This window comes from Penicillium antarcticum (assembly GCF_028974205.1).
Source record: "Penicillium antarcticum strain IBT 31339 chromosome Unknown utg000008l_segment0_segment0, whole genome shotgun sequence".
Taxonomy (NCBI): domain Eukaryota; kingdom Fungi; phylum Ascomycota; class Eurotiomycetes; order Eurotiales; family Aspergillaceae; genus Penicillium; species Penicillium antarcticum.
This window is the reverse complement of record NW_026695306.1, coordinates 1,816,978-1,840,904: the sequence shown is the minus strand read 5'-3', so window position 1 is coordinate 1,840,904 and position 23,927 is coordinate 1,816,978. Positions and strand designations below refer to the sequence as shown.

The window sequence follows — 23,927 nt, the reverse complement described above, 5'->3', positions numbered from 1 at the left end:
GCCTAACAACGCAATTAAGACGATTGTATTTGATCGTCATGCTCATTTACGAGAAGAGGCACGATCCGAGCCTGATCAGTACGTTGCCATCGTTGCTGAGAATGGAGCCAAAGGCGAGCTTGACACGTCACCTTGGGACAAGCGCATTGTGGCAGAGTCAGAGAATGCTGTCACTGGAGAGAAGAATGATCTGTGCTATGTGCCGTATTATTTGCGGGCAAATAGGGGTGGACGAGGACAGATGAGAGTGGGACTACGCGTTGAATAGTGTAGTAGAGCTGCTGTAAGACCTAGGAACTTGAAACATTCCAAGAAGCAATTTGAAGAAAAGGTTTTTAAACGAAGACCCCTTGTTTAAACGGTCACTAGTAACTTCAAAATTAAATAATGTGGAAGCTTTGTTCATACTTGCAGGTATCACCGTTGTTAGACTTTGTTTGCGCCCTTTATGTCGAGCTGTATTATATAGTTGGAAACCGACTGTAATTGAGAGAATTCTTAGATGGAATGCCTCTCTCTTTTCTTCCTTCCTTGCTACCACTCTATATCGACAAAGCTATGAAGTATGAGGAAGTACATAAGTTATATGGTCAAGTTAATTATAGATCGATTACTAATGTGGCTTACCTAAGCGTTGACGTTATTCTGCATGCGGCCATCGGATTCCATAGTTGGATACTCACGATCTGTAAGCCAGCTTAACTGCCTGTAACTGTCTGTTTTCATGATGTTGATGTTGATCTCTCCTTTTGCATCATGATCTTCTTTTTCGTCATATCCTGAAACGAAGCACGGATCCTTCCGCACCAGTGCGCATACTCTTCATTTCAGGACCCCCAGATTACTATTTATCTCCTCCCCTGAGCTCCCCTGAGGTGCGGATTCACGGGATCAGTATCCTGTGGCATATTTAGTCCAAAGAAAACACGTGAATAGTCCCAACAACCTCCTCTGATCTCTTATCAGTCGTCGTCTGCCCCACCGCGTGCGTTTCTCTCCCTGGCTCCGCGCCCTCTCACACCCCAATACCATGATCCGTCGCAACTCCGACATTGAGATCCAGCTCCCGGATGCCGGGCCGACTCCTCTTTCGCCCGAGACCGAATCCGATGTGGAGATGCTATCGGAGGAACAGGCACTTCCCTTGAGTCTCCCGCCACACATCGCTGCCCGATTCTACCGTAAGAGCAGCATCTTGCGTCGCTCTTCAGCCGCGTCGTCTCGCCGAAGCTCCATTTCGTCCCTTCACTCGCACCATTCCGCGTCGTCGAATGGATCGCCCACTCCGGATCATATTGCTCAACACCTCCGACGCACATCTATCTTGGAGAACCGAAAGGCTAGGCTCGCTGATCGAGCATTGCATGGGGAGAAAGTAAGGTTGCGAGCCGCCTTGGCTAAAGCAGCCACAAGGAACCTTCAAATAGAAGAAAGAGCACTGGCTGCCCAACAAGCTCGTGAGCGCCTGCTTGCAGACATCACGGCCAAGTGCGAAGATCAGGTCAAACGAGCCAAGAAAAAGGCCGAGGACCAGCGGGATAAGAAGGCTGCTGAAGAAGCCCGGTTGCGTGTGGAAATGGCAGAGAAGTTTGCTGAAGCCGAGAAGCGACGCACGTTGTACCAGCAAACGCACCGACGCCAACGCACGAGCAGCTTGCCAGTTGCCGCAGAGAAGAAGATGTCTCGAGAGATCACCAAGTCTCTCACCCAGGATGCGGCTGCGCGCAAAATCCAGCGCGTGTGGAGAACCCACAATGCCAAAATGGTCATGGGGCAATTCCAGTCGTTGAATCTTTCGGTGGACCGGGTCCGCAACGAGACTTTTGAGCAAGTTGGTAGGTTGCTTTCCAACAAGGAACTATTAGATACCATGACCAAAGTTCTCCGACTTTGTGGGCTGCAAGATATGGAAGGTGGAACGATGGGCGAGAGGGGTGCAGTGCGCACTTTTCTCAGCAGTTATCTGATCGTTACACATCCCACCGAAGTTTTGAGCAGCAGTAACGGAGAACAGGAACAAGACTTGATTGACAAGGCTGGAGAACTACTGGGAGCCTTTGATCAGGTCACAGCCCTGCTATCGTCAGGCTGTTGCTCTCCTTCTGTGATCACCGCGGATCTCCAGACCTTGTGTGAGAGGCACAATGTCTTTTTCTCGGCTTTCCACGCCTGGAAGTCCCACGATTCCAGCGTCTTGGTTGAGATTATGGTTGCCCAATTTGTCGAATTGGAGCTTATTTGGCAAACGGTCAAGAATGACGAAGCTGGCGGTGCTGCAGAGGACTACAGACAGGGAATCAGACAGAACCAGATTCTGCTGCTCGCCCGTCTGAAGCGACTTGCCGGTCCAGACCGACACATGGAGCTGATTCGAGATTCGCTTAAGAAGGCTAAGCGGGAGAAGAAGCGTGCAGCTTCTAAGCAAGCTATACCTCGATCTGCCGAGGCTGCTCCTCCATCTGCAGATGTTCTGACAGAGAGTGTCACCTCGCCAATTAGTGAATCCTTCAACAACCTCGATTTTGCGGTGCTCCATGAACTGGACAAGCAGCGAACATCGCCCCACGAGCGATTCACCAAGATTCTCACTCCTCTCCCTGAAAACCGTGAGTTGGTACATGAACTTCTTATCAATAAAGAATTCAAAATTGAAGAGACAACGTACACCGAGCCTCGTCGGGTGATCATGCAGCAAATGTGCGAAACGATGAGACAAGGAGTTGAGGCTGGACAGGCCAATAAATGGATTGTCGCCATGGCTACGGTGATCCAAGATCGCCTGTTGCGCTCACTGCAGCGTGGCAACTCGCTCTATGTGATAATCAGTGAAGTCTTGGATCCAAAGCTGGTTCAAGGACAGTGCGAAGCTGGCACGTTCTCTTATGACAACTTCTTCGAGTTTATGTACAACATCCTACCTCGGCTGTGTGCTCCTTATCGAGACCCCGTGGTCAAGGCGTTCATCGAAGACATGTCAGGGGATGAAATTGACCGGTTGGCCCGGTTGATGAGCATCATCGACCTGCTTTCGCTGGACCAGACCAATTTCATGATTCAACTGGCCGCGCCTCAGCTTATCGAAGAAGCTCCGGGGTACGAACAGCGGACTTTCGACCGGGGCATCGCAGATGGGACAATCAGCGTCAGGAAGACCCGGCGATTCTGGCGCACTCATCACAAGATCATTGTTGACGAGATGAAGAAGCGAGACCCAGAGAACATCCATGGTGAACCGCGCCCACATTCAGCGCGTATCTACGCCCAGGGTCTTGCAGATACCGTTTTGAGTAATGCAGTTGTGTCTGAGGATTTGATCCCCGAAACATTGAGCCTTGACCGCCATCGACTCGAGCGGCTACACGCCAGAGCATTCCAGATCGTGGCAACAGCCTCGATATTGCTGACGGCGAAGAACCTACTCAAGCGGGATGCCCGGTCTCAATGGAAACCGGAGGCAGACCGCATCCTCTCGCTAGACTTCAACGAGATCAGCGCCGAGCGCGTGCAGTCAATCCTGGAATCAACACATCCAATGCCACCCGCCGCGAGTGCCCAACTGGCAGCAACCATCAAGCGAGTGCTTGGACCCGTCGCCACAGCATGTCTCGCAGCTGCACCCCAGCTAGCTGTGGTTTCTTCTGATGTATCTGCATCCGAAATGCCCTCCACAGACTCGGTGAATGCGCCCAGCTTCTCAGACCCAGTCGCGCGGCTCATGCTCTCACGTCTTCGGAGTCATGTTCTGACCCGACTGAGCGCATCCAGTGCCTCGGAGCGAGTTCGAGCCACCACAACAGCGAGTCAGAACCTGGCTGCTGCTGGTATGCCGGAGTTTGTCAATGAAGTTGGACAGTTGGTGGAGGAATTAGAGAAGGTCCGCGAGGTGGATTGGCTTTGTCACGGGATGGTATATCAAGGTTTATACGAAGAAGGCGTTCCACTGTGATGGCGTTATAGAGGGCATATACATATATAATGATTGTGTTTTGTTGGGGGTTGGACTTGGGATTGGCAAATTGGCAGGGCATGATTATACTTGGATTTAGATGATTTCATCTGTTTGATGCAATTCAATTCGTTCACCTATGATCCTAGATCATCTAAGTATCTGTACCGTTCATGTATGGAATAACTACCGAATGGTGAAGTTATTGTAGAATTACTCAGAATTATCCCCCCCACTGCTATCTAATCTCCCCCACACCAAAATTCACTCGACTTCAACCTCAACTTCATCTTCACCTTCACCTACGCCAATTCAGAATGGCGCAAATCAATCACCTCTCAGACCTGACACCTCAATCTCTAGAAAGAACTTGGCTCACAGCTCCGCACCCAACCCTCCCGATAGTCGCAACTTGCAGCTCGGACAAGACAGTGCGAGTATACTCGCTAACAAACTTCACCCTCCTTTCAACAATAACAGGCGGACACAAGCGCAGCGTCCGCACAGCAGCCTGGAAACCACACACCACAGGCGAGTCCGTGCTAGCAACAGGCAGCTTCGATGCAACGGTGGGAATCTGGCGACGATGGGATAGCTACGGACGGGAAGACGGCAGCGGCCTAAAAGCCGCCGACACAGGCAACTCAGATGGAGAAAAGTCAGACGAAAACGACGAAGAAGACGAAGAAGAATGGCGCTTTGCCGTCCTCCTCGATGGCCACGACAGCGAAGTAAAATCCGTCTCGTGGTCCCCGTCCGGCATGTTACTGGCGACATGCTCGCGCGACAAATCAATCTGGATCTGGGAGGATCTCGACGATGGCGATAACAACTTCGAGACCGTGGCTGTGATGCAGGAGCATGGTGGTGATGTGAAGTGTGTAGCATGGCATCCTGTGGAAGAATGTCTGGCGAGCGGGAGCTACGACGATACGATCCGATTGTGGCGAGAGGATCTGGACGATTGGGGCCAAGTCGCTTGTATCAAGGGTCATTCGGGGACGGTATGGTTCTTGGACTGGGAGGGTTCTGAGAATGTGCCGTCCTCGTCCTCGGTCTCGTCCTCCGGTGATGTCGCGTCGCAATGGCGTTCCCAGACGGCGCTTTCGGGCCCGCGTCTTCTTTCTTGCTCGGATGACCGCAGTGTGCGAGTCTGGCATCGCCAGCCGAAGGAAAGCCTGATGGCGTCTCAGTCTTCTTCTGCGGCGACGGGGATCCCGAGTATTATTCGGCCTACTGGAACGGATGAGACGTGGGAAGAGGATGCTGTTCTCCCGCATGCACACGAGTTGGCTGTTTATGCTGTTGCGTGGAGTAAGCGGAGTGGACTTGTTGCTTCTACTGGTGCTGATGGGCGGATTGCACTTTATGAAGAGCGGTTTGTGACATCCGAGAACAAGGATCCCGATGTCATGGACACTGGGTCTGGGGATGGATTGTTGAAGACCGAGTGGGTGCTCATTGCTATTCATGATGGCGCGCATGGCATTTATGAAATCAACCATTGTGCCTGGGCGAAGAGGGCGGATCGTGGATCTGAATCTGGCGAGGAGCTGCTTATTACGACGGCTGATGATGGAAGTGTCAAGGTCTGGACTGTGCAGCGGTAATTCTTGACCACCGCGAATGCATTATAGATATCAAAAACCGATGACATGTAACTAGGAAGGGAGAAGAATATGCACAACGCATATCGATTTCAAAATTCTAAGCTTCATTCATATGTAAATATCAAATGAGATGCAACCCCCGTTGACACCGTATACTTTGTACAAATGCACCCAAAACCACGTAAACAAACACGATCAGATTCGTCATGAAGATGGGCGAGTTTCACCAGTTCCCGATGCTGGATGAGATGCCTCATGGTGGTCATCGTCATCATCACTCGCCTCGCCGACCGCATAATGTTCCCGGTCAATACCAGGGGAATGAAGCTGATCAAGCTCGGACTCGTCAAAGTCACCAGCCTCAACATCTCCACCAGAACGCTTGTTCTGGAATCTGTTGAGAATAGAGGAACTGCCCGTCATCTCATTATTGGAAACACCCTTGTAGCCCTTATGCGAGCGGCGACTGCGCCAGATGAAGAAGCCCCAGACGCTAACACCAATAATGACAATGACGAGGATAGCCTCGCCAGATTTGGTGTAAGCGTGCATCTCCGTCTGCTTCAGCTTCTCCTTCTCGTGCTCCTCGGCAGCGGTACTGTTGGGGTGACCACCAACAGAAGTCTGAGGCAGCTTCTCGCCATCGATACGGGAGTCAGTTGGCTTACCACCAATGCTACCAATGTCGACATTCATGAAGCGGTCAAGCATGTCACGGCTCTGGCGGGGCATGTCAAATGGCACCATATGGCTGGCATTGTAGAAGAGTACGTAGGTGAGGTTGCGGGCGTATTGGTAGATACCAGCAGGCTCACCCTCAAAGGACCAGTCATGACGAGGAGCCCAGACCCCAGGCGATGTTTCGAAACCGGTTCCGTCCTTCCACTTCATGTTGTGGATCAGGGTCTCTGTTCCCATGTGGTTGCAGATAAGATCTTTGTCACCGCTGAACAGCAAGATATTGAGACCGGATTCAATCAATCCGGGGAGCAGGTTGATGGCGGGTGTGGACTTCCTCGCGCTGAATGCACCACCGACCATACCAGAGCATTCTTGCCAGCCGGTCTTCTTGGCTGGGTTGATGTTCAAAGCCTTCACCACATCCGGGCGCTGGAGATAAGGCGTCATGTATTCCAGGTCTGGAGGCCAGTTCATGCCGCACGAGGGGTATTCGTCTTTCAAACGGACATCGTACATGTTGTAGCATTGCCCGTCCTTGGATGTGAGCGCGAGGAGCTCTCTCATGACAGTCTCGCATGATTCGACATCCAATTTGTTCTTCGCGCCGGGGGTTTCAAGTTTGGAAAGGCAGACGGAGTTCAGAGCGTCCAATTTCTTGTAGGTCTGGGATCCTTGTTTAACGAGGCCTTCCCTCTCCGCGAAAGGAAGATATGAAGGGTACTGGTCCGCAGGTGAGATCCAACCGTTGCCGATCAGCATACCCTTCAAGGGCCACTTCCTCCCGCCGTTTGCCGGCGCGGCCTTGTTGCGCTCTTGGATAGCCTTTGCAATGTAGGGGATATGTTGTCCAGCATATGATTCACCTGCGAGATACAGCTTCAAGACAGTCAGCGTTGAATCCAAGACGAAAGGTATAGGTTAAACGTACGTCATCGCTCTCGTACTCTGGGAACATTTCAAAGAACTTGCTCAGAAATACCATAAACTGAGAGGACATCTCATCCAACTCATGGAGATAGCTATCGGTGTTGACATAACTGAATCCGGTACCAACTGGCTGGTCCACGAAGAGCATGTTGGCAAACTCATCCCAACGGCCAGGGTTATATTCGAGCGTCTGGTCATCCTTAAGTCGGTACGGGCCAACCTCCATCAATGCGCCATCCATAGAGCTGCATCCGGGACCTCCATTCAGCCAAATGACGGTGCGCTGGCGGTTCGCGATGTGGCGGTTCTGGAAGTGCCAAAAGAACAGGTTACCGTTGGTCTCCGAGTTGACTTCGATGTGGCTGGATGACGCGTTAGACAACCTCATTGATAAATCCCAATGTTCTTTTTTCCATCTCACAGCTTTCCGGTCACTCACCCAGCATGCATCTTCAAGAAAGGGCCCTTCGGGGCGCCTGGTAACGAGCGTACATAGTAATCAGCGGCTGAGCTGGCTGACACCAGCGCCGGACTGAGTAGAAGCGTTAATGCGGACAACAGCATCGCGACAGCACCGCCCTTCTGCAAAGAAGGGAGGAATGAAATCGAGAACATCTAATGGTCGTAGCAATCATCAAGAGGTAAAGTCGGTTTCGAGGATAGGGACACTGGTGAGCGGTCCCGAAGGGATGATCGCTGATCACCAGGTCATCGAATTGCGATGAGACAGCTCGAGAAGAGGAAGATAATCGCTAGGAGCAAAGTTGAGTGAGAACTGAGAACATGAATGTAAGGAAAGGAGTGATGCGGGAATGGAGACGGGCATGCGTGGCAGTACCGATACGGAAATTACTATCAGGTCACCGCTGTTTGGCTGGCGGATAAGGTTATTTAAATGTATTGGCAATACACAAGTGCATTAGGGCCGGATCCATCACTCTATAAGCTTCTTGGGCTACGAGTATAGCTTCATTTGAGAACGTTTGATGAGAATTGGTATGCTAGTTCTTGTATTGAATGTGTACTTTTATATATTTTATATTAAAAAAACGGAAACAGCTGAAACACTGAAACATCAGAACAAGTCATCCAGGGACTTGTCGGCGTCCTTGTTGATAAGAGCCACCATTCCCTGCAATTGTTAGTTTCTTCCAGACGTGAGACGGGTGGAACTTACATCGGGCATGATAGGCTTGTTCTCAGCATCCTTGACATAGCGGAAAGGCATCTCAGTGCTCTCATGTTCATTGATCTGCAGTTCGGGATAGTCGACGTAGGGGATTTCCTCGAGGGGCACTGCCACAGTCAGTCTGGGGCCACTGTGAAGCCAGTGCTTGACTTACCCTTCTCGTGGACCACCATGCGAGTGACCCGCACTGCAGTGTCAGTCGTCATCTGCTTAGGCCCCAATCGGCGACCGACATAGCCCTTTTTCCGCAATTCCGAAGTGCGATCTGGAAAATTGTCAGTGGCAACTAGATATATTAATATCGAGACATACCTCTGGGTGGGTCATCACCTAGTAAGAATGTCAGCTTTCAATTGTATAAAGAAAAAGAATATAGAACAGCAGATATGGCGATTTATGACGTTGAAGTTGGCGGGAAAAAAAGTCACATACCAAGAATTCCACCGAAAAGAAAGACCTCATAGTGGTCACCATCCTGAGGACTCAACTCAGTCTGAGCAGAAGGATCCAGCAGACAGACCTTATCCTTGCGGTCTGCAAAGATCTCCTCGACGCTGCGCTGCTCGACCTCGAGACCCTTGGTGGCGGCCAGATCGGCGGGCATCTGCAGCTCGGCGGGCACAGAACTGAGCAGGAATCGAGCCCCGCGGGCATGAGACTCACGAGCGATACAGGCATATTCCAGCGTGGACCAGGGGCCCAGCTCAGGATCCAAGTGCTCAACCACGAATGTCTTCTCCATGATGGGGTGTTAAAGGGTGAAGATGTTGGTTCCACTTGAGTCAATCAAATATGCGAGGGTTACGAACTACTGAGGTGAACTGGTAAACTGGCATAGAAGAGAAAAATAGACAAGTAGAAAGCAAGCGAACTAAGCGAAATAAGAGAAAATAACCTACATCAATTAATTGCCATTGGCGTCATCTGAATAATGTCTCTCTCCACTTAACTTCTCGACTGTCACACTTTATAACTCTCTCTTCTCCCCTCCCGCTCTCAACTTCTTCAACTATCATCATGAATCCCCATCAACAGAACAAAGTGGACCTCAACGTTAGTGACCTTCCAGTTGAAGTTATCTCTGTCTCTCTCTAACAACATATTAGTCGCTGAGCCCCGAGGAGCAGCGCCTGCTGCGCCTCTACGGCAAGATGCCCACCAAGAAGGACGTTCTCCAGAACAAGCTCAAGGTAAGTCGCCCAACTCTACCTGACACTACTAATTTCCTACCTGTCTGCCCGATTTACCCCTCCTTGCTACCAGCCCACCCATTACAAGCCAATACTCCATACTAACACTGCCCACCACAGGAACGCAAGTACTTCGACTCGGGCGATTACGCCCTCAGCAAGGCGGGCAAAGCCTCCGACGTTGGCGTAACCAACATCGGATCGCGCCACCCAGTGCCCGAGAACATCCCCCACCTGACAGCGACCTCGCCGGGCACCAACAACCCCGCCCCCCACAACGGCAGCGTCAGTGGCAGCGTGAGCGGTCAGGGCCAACAAGCGCCCGGCAGCTTCAGCGGTCACCCAGGTTCGGTCGGGTTCCAAAGCCGCAGTCCCGTCAAGGAGGGCGGTAGCTTCCTGCACCGCGGCTCAAGTCTCAGCGAGGGCGAGGCTGGTTCTGGCCTTGCCACGGAGGGCAAGGAGGATAATCTCAGTGTTAGTCCCCCGCCGGCTAGGGAGGGTGTTCCCATCCGCCGGTAGGGGCGTGGCCACTGAGACTGAGATACGAGATACTGAGATATTGGGGACGGGTGATATCTGCATGCATATCTTTTGAAGAAGGGGTCTGTGATTTCTTTTCAAGAGCTCGGCGCTATGGGATCTTTCGATTTGTCTTTATTTTCTTGCGAGGGAGGATGGGAAAGGAATGGGATGCACTGCGGGACGGAGTAAGTGAGAGCTTGAGCTGAGCTGAGCTGTGAGACACCTTGATTCCTCGGTGTTCAGATCGTGGCGTGCACTTGGCATGGCACCGGGGTACATCATGAACCTCAGCTCATCTTGCTCTCAACTTGCTCTCAGTGATTTGTCATTTTTTCTTTCTATTTATGCCTATCATCATTCATCATCAGCAATTTTGGCATGGGTTTCTGTCTTCCTCTTCGTTTCTACTTGTTTATATCTAGTGCACACGGCAAGACTGTTGTGTTTGCTATTCTAGTATTCAGATTCTGAGATTCGGTTTCTGCTCGCGATGAGAGACTGCTTTGCATTCGACTGTATTCTTTATTGTTATGCGAAGATACGTGTAAGCATGGAATGGATCTGTGGGTTCCAGCTGTTCGCTGTCTTGCCTTCTATGCGTCTAGGATTGTGTACTTGATTTTATTTTGCGCAAATGTGCCAGCCAACCAATTTGTTCAGATCTATTAAAGATCCATGGCATAATTTCCTTTTGGCATATGGAGTCCGATCTTGCATAGAAGTAGATTGGCCTCCTCAGTATTAGATCAATGCTCCACCTAGCTTCTACAACCAAAAAAAAAAAATGGACCGAAGTATAATCAAGATATCTATAAACCGCCCTAGCGCCAGGCAAAAAGTACAACAGATAAGGAGAAAGAAAATCCAGGTATCCTATCCTATGTACAAAATTGGCTGAAAAAGCAAGCCGTCAGATACACCTCGGCTACGAATGAAGCAAGACTCAATTAGAGGGGTGAAACCAAAGCAAAGAAATGAGTCTGAGGACTGAAGAGGGTATAAGTGCCAAATGGAACAGGTTGAACAGTGAGGGTAGATGGAAAAGATACAGACAAGAAAAAAGTCGAGAGCAAAAGACGCAACATAGGTTTATCTGGTATCGTCGGTTCATAAAAAGGGGGTGGTTGGAGGACTGGGCAATGTCTTCTCCAAAACAGAGGCGTAATGTGACAGCGGAATCATGGCTTGTAGCACACCCTATTGCGGGGCTATGAGACAGTTTTGAGCTATCTCTTGCAGAAGTGAGGGTTATACATAGACCAAATGCGGAGTATGTTTGGAGAGAAAGCAAGGGGAGAGGGCGGGTGACTGGAAGATGCGCGTGAAGTGGGACGGAAATACGGCATCTGCAGAGCGGAAGCATTTTTTTGAAGAGGACTCGCTTTGCAACTGTAGCGATGTGATGTCGGTGAGCGACTCAAAAATTCACAGCCAATATGGCGCTCTCGTATGGATGGCCGCGAGAACCGTCGCTTCATTGGCCGATTCCCGGCCAGGGCTCATGCAGTAAGATACAGCGAGTTGGGTTGTGATGAGCCATGAACCGCGACCCGTCTTTAAATGCTGCCCACGCGAGTTATAGCGATAAGAAGCAAAACGCAGGCATGTTGACTCGTTCACTCAGTCGGTTTTCCAGTGACCTGCAAGTCCATTGTCGATGTCGTTGTGCTCGCCGAGCCAGAGTTCGACTGCGTACAGACTTATAGTGCAGGCCAGGTTGATCCATCGCCATGGGTTTCCTCCACCCCCGCCCTGGCTGCTCCACCATTCGCCGCTACCGCCCATTGCTTGCGATGTAGATGCGAAATGCTGCATGAGGAGACTAGTGTAGACGGAGATGAGAATAGTCGGGGCGAAATAGCTCAGGAAGCCAAGCACTTGGCCTGCTGCGTCGGAATCGTCGATGGAGGCTTCCTGGTAGAGAGCGCGAGACCCAGCCTCGCGGACAGCTGGGATGATGCGGGTGGAAGCATACAGCACCAGAAGGCGGTAGGCGAGCGAGATAAGTACGGATGGTGTGACAGCGCTGAATACTGCGGTTATCACGTTGAAAGCGGCGTGGATTATCGACGGTAGGAGAGACAGCGCATGCATGAGGGTTGTGTACGAGGCCATGATAATGGGAGGGAGCGGCGGGAAGTCTCCGGCTTGCGAAGGCGAGGGAATCTGTTCCAAGGGGTGCGATGGCTTATAGTCGGTGAATATCTGGTAAATGCACAACACAATGTAGGCGAAAAGAAGAGAGCTCTCGACAGGGTTGCCGCGCCCACTGCCGATACCCCAAGCACACAGAATAACGGCGCAGGTGATCGACACACCGATTAAGGCCGCATCGACGTTGGAGATTTCGGGGAATTGCAGAACCCGCCAGAGGAAGTAGACGGAGCTGGAGATGATGGTCGCGGACAGTACCAGAAGGCCAATCTAAGATAAGTAAGTTCGTGTCGTGACAAATCGGGATCAAAACATACCATCCAGCTATCGCTACGCCCACCGCGATTCACGAGCCAGCGCGTGATTTGACCAGCAGCTTGAATCACCAGTAAACTACAGAACCCTTCTGCCAGTTGGAAAACAGGTGTCGACCATCTCAACAATCTATCCCAGTTGCCCAAGGCCACGGTTTCCACCAAGCCGTCGCGACCAAAGAGCCATTCTTGGATAGAGCTGTCCTGTGCCCTCTTCCCACTGAAAGTGCGCTCCATCCATCCACTTGTATTGTCGGTTTCAACTGAGAATCGATTCAGCGACCAAATGAGAAGCACACATATCACAACCCATTGGGTGGCACGGAGGATTGTGATCACCGACGAACGGAACCACGAGCGGTCAGGGGTACTGAGTTTCAGTAAGGAGATGAGAAAGTAGAATGTCGCCAGAGACAGCGAAAAGGCCAGGCCGCATGTCTTGCCGCCCACATCGAAAGCTAGTGGGATGGACGAGACCGTGACGGCGAGGAACAAGGCCGACGAAAAGACTCGAAAGAGCCACATCGGACCGCCGAAGGAACTTACGCGAAGGTACGCGAAGAGAACGGAGAAAGAGGTGAGAGTGTCAAAAGCTGAAGTTGGAGATGTGGATAAGTCAAGGAGGGGACGGTGATTTCCTTTTTTCGAGCTTATCGTCTTCACGTGGAAAGGGACAGACGTTGAATATTTGCAGAGTTTCACCAAAAAGAAGAATGTCCTTCTAGCGAAAGACACTAAGGAGGTCAAAGAGCCTAGACCTCAAATTGCAAATTACCATATAAGATCTAAGACTCTACTAATGTGATAACACCTGATGCCTCAGGACTCCTTTCCGAAGACGGTGAAACGCAGCAATTCCACGGTTCAGAGCTCCAGTCACATGCCAGCTGCTTGCCCTGAGATTCTGCCCTAACTGCCTGATATGGCCAGCTTCTGATAAGCCGCAGCCAGCCAGAGCCCGCCAATTTATATATGTAATCCATCCCAGACTCGGTTTATGTTCAGAACAAACACCTGGTTCAGAACAAACACCTGGTTCAAAATGGCCGAAACTGCTGCTAAAAAGCTCAAGACCTCGTCCCCTTTGATCGGGACTCACAGGTGAGCTCAATTGTTGGAGACCTGCGAGCCACAGACTGACTGAAATAGCGGCCACTTCCACGCCGATGAAGCCCTGGCCGTCTACCTTCTCCGCCTCCTACCTACCTACGACTCCTCTCCCCTCGTTCGCACCCGTGACCCTGCTGAACTGGAGAAATGCCACACCGTGGTGGATGTGGGCGGCGTCTACGACCCCGCCATCAACCGCTATGATCACCACCAGCGGACCTTCTCGACGACCTTTCCCCAGCGCAACACCAAGCTTTCTTCCGCCGGTCTGGTGTACATGCACTTCGGCAAGGCTATCATCGCACAGAAGCTGTCTCTTCCCGTAGACCATGCCGATGTTGACCTTCTCTACGAGAAGCTCTACACTGACTTCATCGAGGCCATTGACGCCAACGACAACGGCATTTCCGCCTACGACTCCGCCGCCATTTCCAATGCCAACCTGGAGAAGCGCTTCAAGGAGGGTGGTGTCACTCTCATGTCTATGGTCGGTGACATGAACAACCCAGACCCCACCAGCCCTCCCGGCGAACCCCAGGACGAAGACAGTCTGTTCGGCCGCGCCAGCATCCTCATCGGCAATGCTTTCGCCCGCAAGATGCACCACGCATGCACCTCTTGGATGCCTGCCCGCACAACCGTCGGTGCCGCATATGCCGCGCGCAAGGAGGCCCACCCCTCCGGCCGCATCCTCGTCCTTCCCCAGGGCGGCGTGCCCTGGAAGGAGCACCTGTACAATTTCGAGGCTGAAGCCTCCGGCAGCAAGGACATTGACCCTACCAAGCAGGTCTACTATGTCCTGTACCCAGAGAACGCCAATGCCGACGCCAAGTGGCGCGTGCAGTGCGTGTCTGTTTCCGAGAGTAGCTTCGAGTCGCGCAAGCCTTTGCCCGAGTCATGGCGCGGTGTGCGCGACCAGGACCTGGATGGTGTTATGGCTGCTGAGGCTGAGAAGAACGGCCAGAGCAAGCTGCCTGAGGGTGCTGTCTTTGTTCATGCTTCCGGTTTCATCGGTGGTCACAAGACTAAGGAGGGTGCTATGGGTATGGCCGAGCGTGGTCTTGGACTATGAATTAAACGCTTTTACGAAAATGCAATGAGCACAAAAGTTGAATTCAATTAAACACCATTTCTACTTAAGAGGTCTTCTGATGTTTCTACCTTCCCCTTCTTTTCCCCTTCCCACCTCTCACTTACATCTCGCTTCGTCTTGTCTCTCGCCCTTTCTCTACTATTCAAGGAGCTACCTCCACCCACCATTTGTCCCCTATCTTCCGTTACTCATTATCCATATTCTCCTGCAATGTATACATGTATGTAAGTATGTATGGTTCTGGCGTATCTGTGTTCCACTTCTTTCCTCTCACACCATCGAGTCACAACCTACACCTGTACGAGGGTTGCGGTTCGTCTTTTGCATTCGTTGTCATGGCTCCAATCAAGTGAGACCACTGGATATCACTTCTGACTGTTCTTGTACCTAGTATCGATCATTATGGGCCCAAAAAGGAAGAACGTGCCGCGGACACGGATGAGGAACCAACCCGCAAAGCCGTTTACGAGAAGCTGGGGATTCCGCCGTCCTCATGGAACCCCGACATGGGTAATCTGAAGGATACCGTTGCCTACCGACTCAAGGTCACAACATTTGACGGTCTCTGTGTGGCGAAAGACGTTCTTATAATGGCTAGAACGTTGATCGACAAGTATAAGCACACAGAGTACATCTTGGGGGGAATGAAACCGACGTCTATGTGGGAAAACTGTCCAACCTGACCAGCTATCGGCGCCGCGAAAATCAATGACGAGATAAATGATGCGGGATGTTGGGAAGTCATATATTTGACGATAAGAGGAAATTTAGATGCTCCTCTTTCTCAATTTGATGGACCCCTTCGTGTACGAGATGAACCGCGGCACAGTCGAACGCGATAAATACTGGCCGAGGGATTTCACAAAAGATGGGCAAATTTCGACAAGGCTCAATTGTGAGAGAGTCTCCGGATGCTTGTCAGGGCACCCCATCTCACAGGATCCTTCTATAGTTCATGGATCATTTTTCTCTTGCCCTTTCTTTCCATTGAGCTATGCTATATAGTCTAAGGAATCCTGTGGCATTCCACCATCGGACTTAATACTATGCCTAGCGCAATGCTATCTGATTGAGATCCATAGCAATCTCATGTATTATTATTTGTGGTGACAAGATTGTTGTTATATACATTATCAATAGTAGTATTCTTGACCTGGGTGCTTTATTAGTATATATATATCTATATATTTTAGAACAGATCACCTCCTTTTACTCGTAGTATTATATTAACGGATATATGTAAAAACAGGCTCATATAATATGATTAGATTCAAGTTACCATGATTGAATGTTCTTATGATGACTTGGAGGAAGTTGATGGTTTATTTTGACACTAAGGACGGCTTTAGGCTAATGCCTTCATTCGCCATTTTCACAACTAAATATTGTATTGTAGATAAAACTGGACACCATTGTTTTCAAATGATAGTCTGGAGCTTCCAATGGTCTGCGTGTGCTTCAGCATCCAAGATAGAAGTAGATGATCGTTGATGCCTGTCTCTCCAAGCACATTTGACAACAACATCTGGATTCAACCAGATTCCAGGAGCTGGTGTCGGTGATAGGCGGGTGAGATTGAGGCAGTGTGGGAGAAGCGAATGGATGTTCCATCCAATGTCTCTTCACAAGCTTCATGTGTTTCTGGGCCTGCGCTCTTTGAAGGCGCATGCCGATTGAATTCAAGTATGCATTTGCGATGAAGGGTCCGACTCTTGGATTCCGATGCGAATGTCTCGATGCATCTTTTGAGCACCGAGTGCGCTAATGTGAATATTGATATTCAAAATAGCATGATCAACTTCAGTGACGAATGTTCAATGCGCTGATATCTTCAATACTGCCAGAGCCATCTCCGGATGCTTGCATGTCCTTAGCGTCAGCCTGCGCGCCTGAGTCCTCGCGTTCGCCCATAGCTCGCTGGATGAGCTTTGCTTTGGTAGCGGCACCCTTCAGGCGCTCATCCACATCGTTGACAGCTTCCTCGGTGTTGCTCATATCCAGCGTAGCCGGGTCAACAAGCTCGAGAATTGTTTGCAGATTCCTAGCCAGTCGAGTGCTGTGGGGTGGAAGACTGGGCATATCTTTGCAGATCGACGGATCAAGAGAAAGGCTGTCCGAAGCACTGTCCGCTTGAGACGAAGGCTTTGCGCTGGATTGCTTCTGTTCAAGTCGTTGCGCCCAGACTAGAGCCTTGCCATACAAGCGTCCCATCTCAACGAACTTTTCGAATCCTTTTTCAACGGCGAAGACGCTGCCTTCGGTATACCCCGATTCCGCTCCATCCGCGGTGCCCAACTCATAACCCTCATTGTAGAACTCCTCCTCCAGATCCAGAAGACTATCCAAAAGATTGGAATCCATTGTGAGTATTGTGCGAGGAATACAAAGAATTCAAAGAGCTATCTCCAAGTCGACCACTTTTTTTCCGATATGTCACGAGATAGCCCACTTTTCGATTTTCCCGCCTTTGCCCCTCCACCGATTCTCAACTTCAACCACAATTATGTCGAATCCGATTTTGCCCAAAAAGGGCGAGCGCAACATCCTTATCACTAGCGCTCTGCCATACGTGAACAATGTGCCTCATCTGGGCAACGTCGTTGGCTCCGTGCTGAGCGCCGATGTCTTTTCTAGGTATGAGTCAACCCCACCTCCAACTGGCATTGAGTCACGTAGTTAACAGACACGCGCAATTTAGATACCACAAGGCCTGCGGACGGCCTACACTGTACATTTGCGGTACCGACGAATACGGAACAGCAACAGAGACCAAGGCGCTGGAGGAGAAGCTGTCGCCGCAAGACCTGTGCGCCAAGTACAACAAGATCCACCAGGAGGTGTACGAATGGTTCAACATCGGCTTCGACCACTTCGGTCGCACACCCACAGAAAAGCACACCGAGATCTCGCAGTCGATCTTCAAGCGCCTGCACGAGAATGGCTTCCTCGGCGAGCGCACCGCCGAGCAGCCCTTCTGTGAGAAGCACGGCTCTTTCCTGGCTGATCGTTATGTAGAGGGCGAGTGCCCCCGCTGCCACTACGACGATGCCCGTGGTGATCAGTGTGACAAGTGCGGTCACCTCCTTGATCCCTTTGACTTGATCAACCCCCGCTGCAAGCTGGACGGAGCTGCCCCCGTCCGTCGTGAGACGAAACACATTCACATCCTTCTCGACAAGCTCCAACCGGAGATCGAGAAGTGGGTTCACCCCGCCATTGAGAATGGTAACTGGCCTAAGAACTCTCGCATCATCACCGAGTCTTGGTTGAAGGAGGGTCTTAAGGATCGAGGTATTACCCGTGATCTGAAGTGGGGTGTTCCCGTCCCTCTGGAGGGCTACGAGAACAAGGTGCTCTACGTATGGTTCGAGGCTTGTATTGGATACCCCTCTATCACCGCCAACTATACCCCCGACTGGGAGCTTTGGTGGCGCAACCCGGAGGATGTCCAGCTGTGGCAGTTCCTGGGCAAGGACAATGTGCCCTTCCACAGTGTCATCTTCCCCGGTACCCAGATCGGTACCAAGGACAAGTGGACCATGCTGCACCACTTGAGCACAACAGAGTACCTCAACTATGAGGGCGGCAAGTTCAGCAAGTCCCGCGGTGTTGGTGTCTTCGGTACAAACGCCAAGGAGACTGGTGTCTCTGCCGACGTGTGGCGATACTTCTTGCTGAAGAACCGTCCCGAGACTGGTGACACCCAGTTCGAGTGGCGTCCCTTCGTGGAGAGCAACAACAGCGAGCTCCTCGCCAAGCTGGGTAACCTCGTCAACCGAGTCATCAAGCTTGTCGCTGCCTCCTACGGCTCCGTCATCCCCGAGTTCACCGTTCCCGAGAGCTTCACACCCTTCCAGGACGAAGTCACCACTCTCCTCCGCCAATACATCGAAGAGATGGAAGGCGCTCACCTGCGCGCCGGTGTTCAAACCGCCATGAAGATCGCCGAAGCAGGAAACGGTCTCATCCAGGCCAACCGCCTGGACAACGCCCTCATCGCCAACGAGCCCGAGCGCGCCGCCGCAGTTGTCGGCACAGTCCTCAACCTGATCTACCTGCTCTCCAGCGTGTTCTCGCCCTACATGCCTGCAACCTCCAAGTCGATCCTGGAGCAGCTCGACGCACCCTTCCAGTACATCCCCAGCCCCGAGGAACTCAAGGACGGCTGGAAGCCCACCGCCCTCAAAGCCGGTCACAAGATCGGCAAGGCCCAGTACCTCTTCTCTCGCATTGACCCCAAGAAGGCCGAGGAGTGGCGTGAGATGTTCGGTGGATCGCAGGCAGACCGCAAGAAGAAGGAAGAGGAAGCAGCCAAGATTGCCGCTAAGAAGGCCGCCGCCAAGGCCAAGAAGAAGGAGAAGAAGGACAAGGGCAAGGCCGGTGGTGTCGAGGCCTCTGCCAAGGGTGGAGCGGAGAAGGTCTCCGTCACCACCGATGGCCAGAACGACGAGGCCGTCGAGAAGGTCACCGATGGTGTTGCTCAGGTCACTCTCCCTACCTCGTAGAGTAGAATACAAGTTCACTAGACTACAGAAAAGTGTTGAAAGGAGTGCAGGGGGGTGGTCTTATGTCTGATGTCTGACGGTTTCATTTCCAGTTCCATTTTCAGTTTCATTTTGGTTTCTTTCATGCTGAAGCGGCGTATGAGAGTATGCATTGTTCATGGGTTTGGGATATTTACTCGGATCTTGGGCAATTTCCTTTTTCTAGGGTAGCTACGCTACATACATGAATGCAATGAAGGTGTTGTGTTTTACACAATCGATATACGAGTAGATTAAGCCTCATATCCCTACTAAACTACACGTGATACTAGACTACTTTCAAGTACTGCCGTGAACACTTGCTATTGCTAATAATGTAGCTAGGCTAGAAAAATCCCATTGCACTCTTTAATCAATACACGCCGATATGGTAAGAATTTCATTACATGCTCGTTGTAGTGATGGATAACAAAACCGTCCAGAGACCAGTCCTCCTCCCACCCAGAAAAGAAAGGAACGACAAAGTTTCAACGCTTCCGCGTGTTTGGTCGCGGCTTAGTTTCATCAGGTCCGATAGGGTGCAGCATGACCTTGTTGGTAGTCTGCTGGGTGTTGGCGGAGTAACCCTTGCTCCAGTCGTAGCTGACGGAGTAAGCGAAGATGTTTCCAGTGCGGTTGAAGCCGGTAGTAGTGATAGGACCACCAACAGCTGGGTAACCCTTGAGACGGTGCTTGGCGTCCTTATCCCAGAAGTGGAAAGTACCGTCGGAACCTGCGGTGCTGAAGGTGCCGTGGACGGGGTGGAACGTGATAGAGTTGACGGAGTAGATGTTGCAGATGTCACGCTGGGTGGGAGGAGTCTCACGGTGGCACTTGAAAGAGAAGTTCGAGGCCGAGTCCTTCTCTTCGACGTACTGGATGGCGCAACGACCCTCGACAGAGCCGACAGCGAAACCGGAAGCATCGGCGAAGCAGCTGACTACCCGCGTCTGCCACTTCAGGGGGGATTGCATGGTCTTGTAGAATTTGGTAGGCTGGTCGAGGTTGATAATGTTAATATAGCGGTCTGCGGTACCGACAACCAGCAGCTTGTTCTTGACATCCATGGTGTAGATGCGCTCCTGGCACTCGACCGAGGCGATTGGTGTAGATTGACGCAGATCCCAGTATTTGACGGTCTTGTCCCACGAACCGGTGATCAAGAGTGGTTGGCCGCCGACAGAGGGATTGGGGATCATGTGGCAGCTTCGGATGGGCGCGTCGTGTGCGGCAACTTGAACAGCTGTCGTCTGGCCTGCTCCGAGGTCGAGCATACGGGCAGCCTTGTCGGCACCGGCCCCGACGACCTTGGTTCCATCCTGAGAAAAAAGATGTCAGTTGGAGTGCACGCGATTGATTTTATGGGGAATATGAATGCAAGCTTACCGGAGACCAGCAACAGTTCAGAACCGGAGCTTCGTGCTCGAAAAGCGCCTTCCCTTCACTCTGACCTTGGTCGTTGATTTCATAAATGCGGACTTTCTTATCCCACGAAGCCACGGCAAGGTGGTCGCTAGCAGGCGAGAAACGGAGATCCGAGATGCCATCCTCGGGGGGCTGGTTCAAAGCGACATCCTTGGAGATATCACCCGTGGTGTTTGTTGCGCCCGCCGCGGCCGTGGTGCTGCCGCCGACACTGAAAAGTGACATCTGAAAGGGCGCGAGAGATGTGTCTCAGTCGAGGGGTCAGCAAAAGGAAAACGAGTTCTTTTAGATCAAGGTGAAGCTGAGTTCCCAGTTTGGAGTCATGCAAAAGAGAGAGGAATGAAACTCGAGCTCAATGGGAAAGAAAGAAGTAGGCGAGTCGTGATATTTGGAGCTCGATCGCAGAAAGCGATGCGCGATGACGGCAGAAAATAAGTTCACCGCCTTCTGCCTGTACTTCCTGGGACTCTCGTTGAGACGAAACTCTGATTTAGTTCGCGTTTTTGAATTGACATTTACTTTCCATTGGCTCGTAGGGTTGTTTGGTGTTTTGCCGAGGAAGTACTGAGGTTATTGCCTGTTTGAGTCATCACGGCCTACTGTTGGCCGTCAGGCACCACTGTCGGACTGTAGTTCTCCATGAGGATCCGTTTACGAGAAGGCATTCTAGCTGATATGCTAATGCTGCGGTACTTGCCTCGCCTAAAGCTGATACTGGGACAAGTGACTTCCGTGTGGTTAATTCAACGGTCAACTTAACTTGAACACTCAATCGTCATGTCCTAGTAGTGTAGATTTTTCAAACCGAAACATATCTGAAACCATGAAATCATGAAAGCCTCCAGTACAGTGCCTTGAGTGCTGAACTGGTTTGATTTTGATGTATAACGTTATGTAGTGTTCTTGTTGAAGCAAGTATCCTAACTAGGGCCTCAGGCTGGAACCAGTGACCAAATATCTTCTCGTTCTTCGTACATTTACATGATATACCATTTCATTTCTTGTTTCCAGTTACACGTAAATGGACCAATTCTATTAGATTTGAATGCAAGGCATTCAATGTCTATACGTCGAGTGCCAAGACTTTTAGAGTGACAACCCCTTCAATGTCTCTCGAATCAAGTCCATATTTTGTATACTGGGAAATTTCCCAAATGAGGGAACCAGGTCCAGAATTCCGTTTCGAGAAATCATCGACTAATTGACTCAAAATGTCCACAAATTAAGTAGATGCAGGATGAGCACGCGACCTATCAAAGAAGCGGGTAACTCGGGAGGGCAGACAGCCAATACAAAAACCCGCTGCTTTATCCGGCGCTTCCCCAGCCAACAAAGTCAGATGGCCGGAGTAAGGTGAAGCTAATTGAATGCTTACGCCATCGGGGTCCACTTGCGAGGTCTGAGAAGCGAGAGCTGATCGTGAATACTCTATTGTATGAAAGGGTTGAGTGTTGTTGCAGCACAGGGGCGCCACCACTTGCTATACGAAGTGGACACGGCTGGAGATGCAGCCGAGTATCTATATGTACGTAGGAAGTGGGTATGATTCACGAATGGGAATAGGGCGGCAGCAGCTAAGACGCAGGTGTGAAGTGGAGTGGGAATGGAAGGGGGAGGGAAAAGTGGTCTGATAGTCAGGTGATTCGTGAGAGAACCAATTGATCGTATGAGCCATGACTAGCACCAACTACATATACAAAGAGGTTAGTGTAGGTAGAGAGTAAATATAAGCAGTCGATCTACGCAAAAGAGTGGGGAAAATGCGGGGTGCAGCGCTAACATTGGCTCCGCTCTGATGTTGATGTCAGTCCACCGGCGTGTATCCGAAGGGGCCGACAGTATGTAGGAGAGCACAGTATAGAACCGTACGGTAGGAGAACAAGTTGAATATAATAGAATGGAAGTCATGAAGTCGAGTATTGGAGAGTAATTTATGGAATGATAAAAGGGAAGAAAGATCGAAAGGTGTATGTAGCATGACATCCTGACCCCCTCTCACAATCAGGTCATCAGGTCACCTGCTCTTCTACTATCTTTCTCTCCTTTCCCCTCTTTCTCTGTCTCCTTCTCCTTCTTCCCATCTTCTGCCATCGCTACAAGATACTTCAACTCCAATCATGTCTGTTCCTTTAACCAAAGTCGACTCTGCCATCGCTGGCTTGTCCATATCTGACGAGAAGCCCGCTTCCACCGAGAAGGAGGTCAAGAAGGGCCTCAAGAAGGACCACAGGCGGACTTCCTCAACGGCAGAAGGCGTATGGAACATCAAGGACCTTGGTGGGCACTCTTCTATCTCCGGACTACACTCTTACTGATAGCTTGATAGAAGAACAAGGCATCGAAATCACCCTTCCCATCGAAACACAAAAGACGGGATGGTAAGTAACTACCTCATATCATCATTTTTCATCACTGACAGATTCGTTGAAGGAAACTAAATACCTCCCCAAACACCATCGAGGACAAGGATATCCTCAAACTACAGCTCATCCACCCCCCGGTCAAGAAGATTGACCTACACTTCCCCCTAGGCTTGGAGGTCACTGCTCGGAACTCCAAGGGTGTAACAATCAAGGATGCAATGGATGCCATCCACAAACAATTCAAAAAGAAGGCAAGTGATCCTCCTCAACCAAACAGAGGACATGTTCAAGATGGCTGACGCGAACCCGCTAGGCGGACGACGAACTGGACAAGCCCTACCTCGCTGGTTTCGAGTGGGACAAGGATGAGTGCTGGACACGTCTGATTGTGCACCAGAAGAGGGAAGGACAGGCACAACAGCCAAGCAAGAAGTCCAAGAAGAAGAACAAGGAAGAGGCATAAATTGCCCATCGACCCGGTCTCCCATACAAGTATGGACACCACCTACTGCTTCCACGTTCACTTTCCCTTCATTCCTTACTGATCATGATAATGGACCCCGGGGACTATTGACTCCCCTGACTTGATTCTCGTTCTGTTGATTGATCCCACAGTTCCAGTCCCGTTCAGCTGCTCTGCGTTCACTGCGTTTCCTTGTAGAAACAAGAATTAAGACGGCGCGAGGGGAATCAGTCTTGTATTTTTGCTTTTATCTCATTCTTTGTCGGTCATCTCGGCTGGCTCTTATGTGTCTACCCTGGGCTGACCGGTCTTGTATCGTTCACTCATTTATCCCCAGTGGAGATCAATCTATTAATTCCTGAGGGCTCACTTATTGGTAGTTACCACGTAGCATTCAAGTAGCGTGCTAGACTTGTC

General features: G+C 50.9%; 12 protein-coding genes across 12 annotated transcripts; 7 read left to right on the top strand and 5 right to left on the bottom strand.

Moving 5' to 3' along the window:
• Positions 1-1,030: 1,030 nt before the first annotated feature.
• N7508_008225 (IQ calmodulin-binding motif domain protein) lies at positions 1,031-3,946 on the top strand (the record flags this gene model as incomplete). Its single annotated transcript, XM_058466289.1, has 1 exon — positions 1,031-3,946. One exon carries the CDS (start codon positions 1,031-1,033, stop codon positions 3,944-3,946), a length of 2,916 nt encoding a protein of 971 aa, XP_058317617.1.
• A 317-nt stretch (positions 3,947-4,263) lies between these two features.
• Positions 4,264-5,556, top strand: cia1 (iron-sulfur cluster assembly protein CIA1; the record flags this gene model as incomplete). Its single annotated transcript, XM_058466288.1, has 1 exon — positions 4,264-5,556. The coding sequence occupies one exon, from the start codon at positions 4,264-4,266 to the stop codon at positions 5,554-5,556; it is 1,293 nt and encodes a 430-aa protein (XP_058317616.1).
• A 204-nt stretch (positions 5,557-5,760) lies between these two features.
• Positions 5,761-7,779, bottom strand: kexA (serine-type carboxypeptidase kexA; the record flags this gene model as incomplete). Its single annotated transcript, XM_058466287.1, has 3 exons — positions 5,761-7,113; positions 7,166-7,526; positions 7,604-7,779. 3 exons carry the CDS (start codon positions 7,777-7,779, stop codon positions 5,761-5,763), a joined length of 1,890 nt encoding a protein of 629 aa, XP_058317615.1.
• A 460-nt stretch (positions 7,780-8,239) lies between these two features.
• Positions 8,240-9,095, bottom strand: N7508_008222 (SAM-dependent methyltransferase; the record flags this gene model as incomplete). Its single annotated transcript, XM_058466286.1, has 5 exons — positions 8,240-8,296; positions 8,342-8,460; positions 8,508-8,618; positions 8,666-8,683; positions 8,786-9,095. The coding sequence occupies 5 exons, from the start codon at positions 9,093-9,095 to the stop codon at positions 8,240-8,242; spliced, it is 615 nt and encodes a 204-aa protein (XP_058317614.1).
• Positions 9,096-9,370: 275 nt separating this feature from the next.
• On the top strand, positions 9,371-10,062 carry N7508_008221 (endosulfine family protein; the record flags this gene model as incomplete). The annotated part of the gene is made up of 3 exons (XM_058466285.1): positions 9,371-9,406; positions 9,460-9,543; positions 9,664-10,062. The coding sequence occupies 3 exons, from the start codon at positions 9,371-9,373 to the stop codon at positions 10,060-10,062; spliced, it is 519 nt and encodes a 172-aa protein (XP_058317613.1).
• A 1,623-nt stretch (positions 10,063-11,685) lies between these two features.
• N7508_008220 (ICE2 family protein) lies at positions 11,686-13,058 on the bottom strand (the record flags this gene model as incomplete). The annotated part of the gene is made up of 2 exons (XM_058466284.1): positions 11,686-12,489; positions 12,537-13,058. 2 exons carry the CDS (start codon positions 13,056-13,058, stop codon positions 11,686-11,688), a joined length of 1,326 nt encoding a protein of 441 aa, XP_058317612.1.
• Positions 13,059-13,575: 517 nt separating this feature from the next.
• Positions 13,576-14,715, top strand: N7508_008219 (MYG1 family protein; the record flags this gene model as incomplete). Its single annotated transcript, XM_058466283.1, has 2 exons — positions 13,576-13,634; positions 13,683-14,715. The coding sequence occupies 2 exons, from the start codon at positions 13,576-13,578 to the stop codon at positions 14,713-14,715; spliced, it is 1,092 nt and encodes a 363-aa protein (XP_058317611.1).
• A 356-nt stretch (positions 14,716-15,071) lies between these two features.
• On the top strand, positions 15,072-15,419 carry N7508_008218 (uncharacterized protein; the record flags this gene model as incomplete). Its single annotated transcript, XM_058466282.1, has 2 exons — positions 15,072-15,085; positions 15,128-15,419. 2 exons carry the CDS (start codon positions 15,072-15,074, stop codon positions 15,417-15,419), a joined length of 306 nt encoding a protein of 101 aa, XP_058317610.1.
• A 1,117-nt stretch (positions 15,420-16,536) lies between these two features.
• N7508_008217 (Yae1 family protein) lies at positions 16,537-17,097 on the bottom strand (the record flags this gene model as incomplete). The annotated part of the gene is made up of 1 exon (XM_058466281.1): positions 16,537-17,097. The coding sequence occupies one exon, from the start codon at positions 17,095-17,097 to the stop codon at positions 16,537-16,539; it is 561 nt and encodes a 186-aa protein (XP_058317609.1).
• A 142-nt stretch (positions 17,098-17,239) lies between these two features.
• N7508_008216 (methionine--tRNA ligase MES1) lies at positions 17,240-19,241 on the top strand (the record flags this gene model as incomplete). Its single annotated transcript, XM_058466280.1, has 2 exons — positions 17,240-17,370; positions 17,435-19,241. 2 exons carry the CDS (start codon positions 17,240-17,242, stop codon positions 19,239-19,241), a joined length of 1,938 nt encoding a protein of 645 aa, XP_058317608.1.
• Positions 19,242-19,747: 506 nt separating this feature from the next.
• On the bottom strand, positions 19,748-20,909 carry sonA (putative nuclear pore complex protein (SonA); the record flags this gene model as incomplete). The annotated part of the gene is made up of 2 exons (XM_058466279.1): positions 19,748-20,578; positions 20,646-20,909. The coding sequence occupies 2 exons, from the start codon at positions 20,907-20,909 to the stop codon at positions 19,748-19,750; spliced, it is 1,095 nt and encodes a 364-aa protein (XP_058317607.1).
• A 1,892-nt stretch (positions 20,910-22,801) lies between these two features.
• N7508_008214 (uncharacterized protein) lies at positions 22,802-23,510 on the top strand (the record flags this gene model as incomplete). Its single annotated transcript, XM_058466278.1, has 4 exons — positions 22,802-22,961; positions 23,011-23,062; positions 23,115-23,298; positions 23,361-23,510. The coding sequence occupies 4 exons, from the start codon at positions 22,802-22,804 to the stop codon at positions 23,508-23,510; spliced, it is 546 nt and encodes a 181-aa protein (XP_058317606.1).
• Positions 23,511-23,927: the final 417 nt, after the last annotated feature.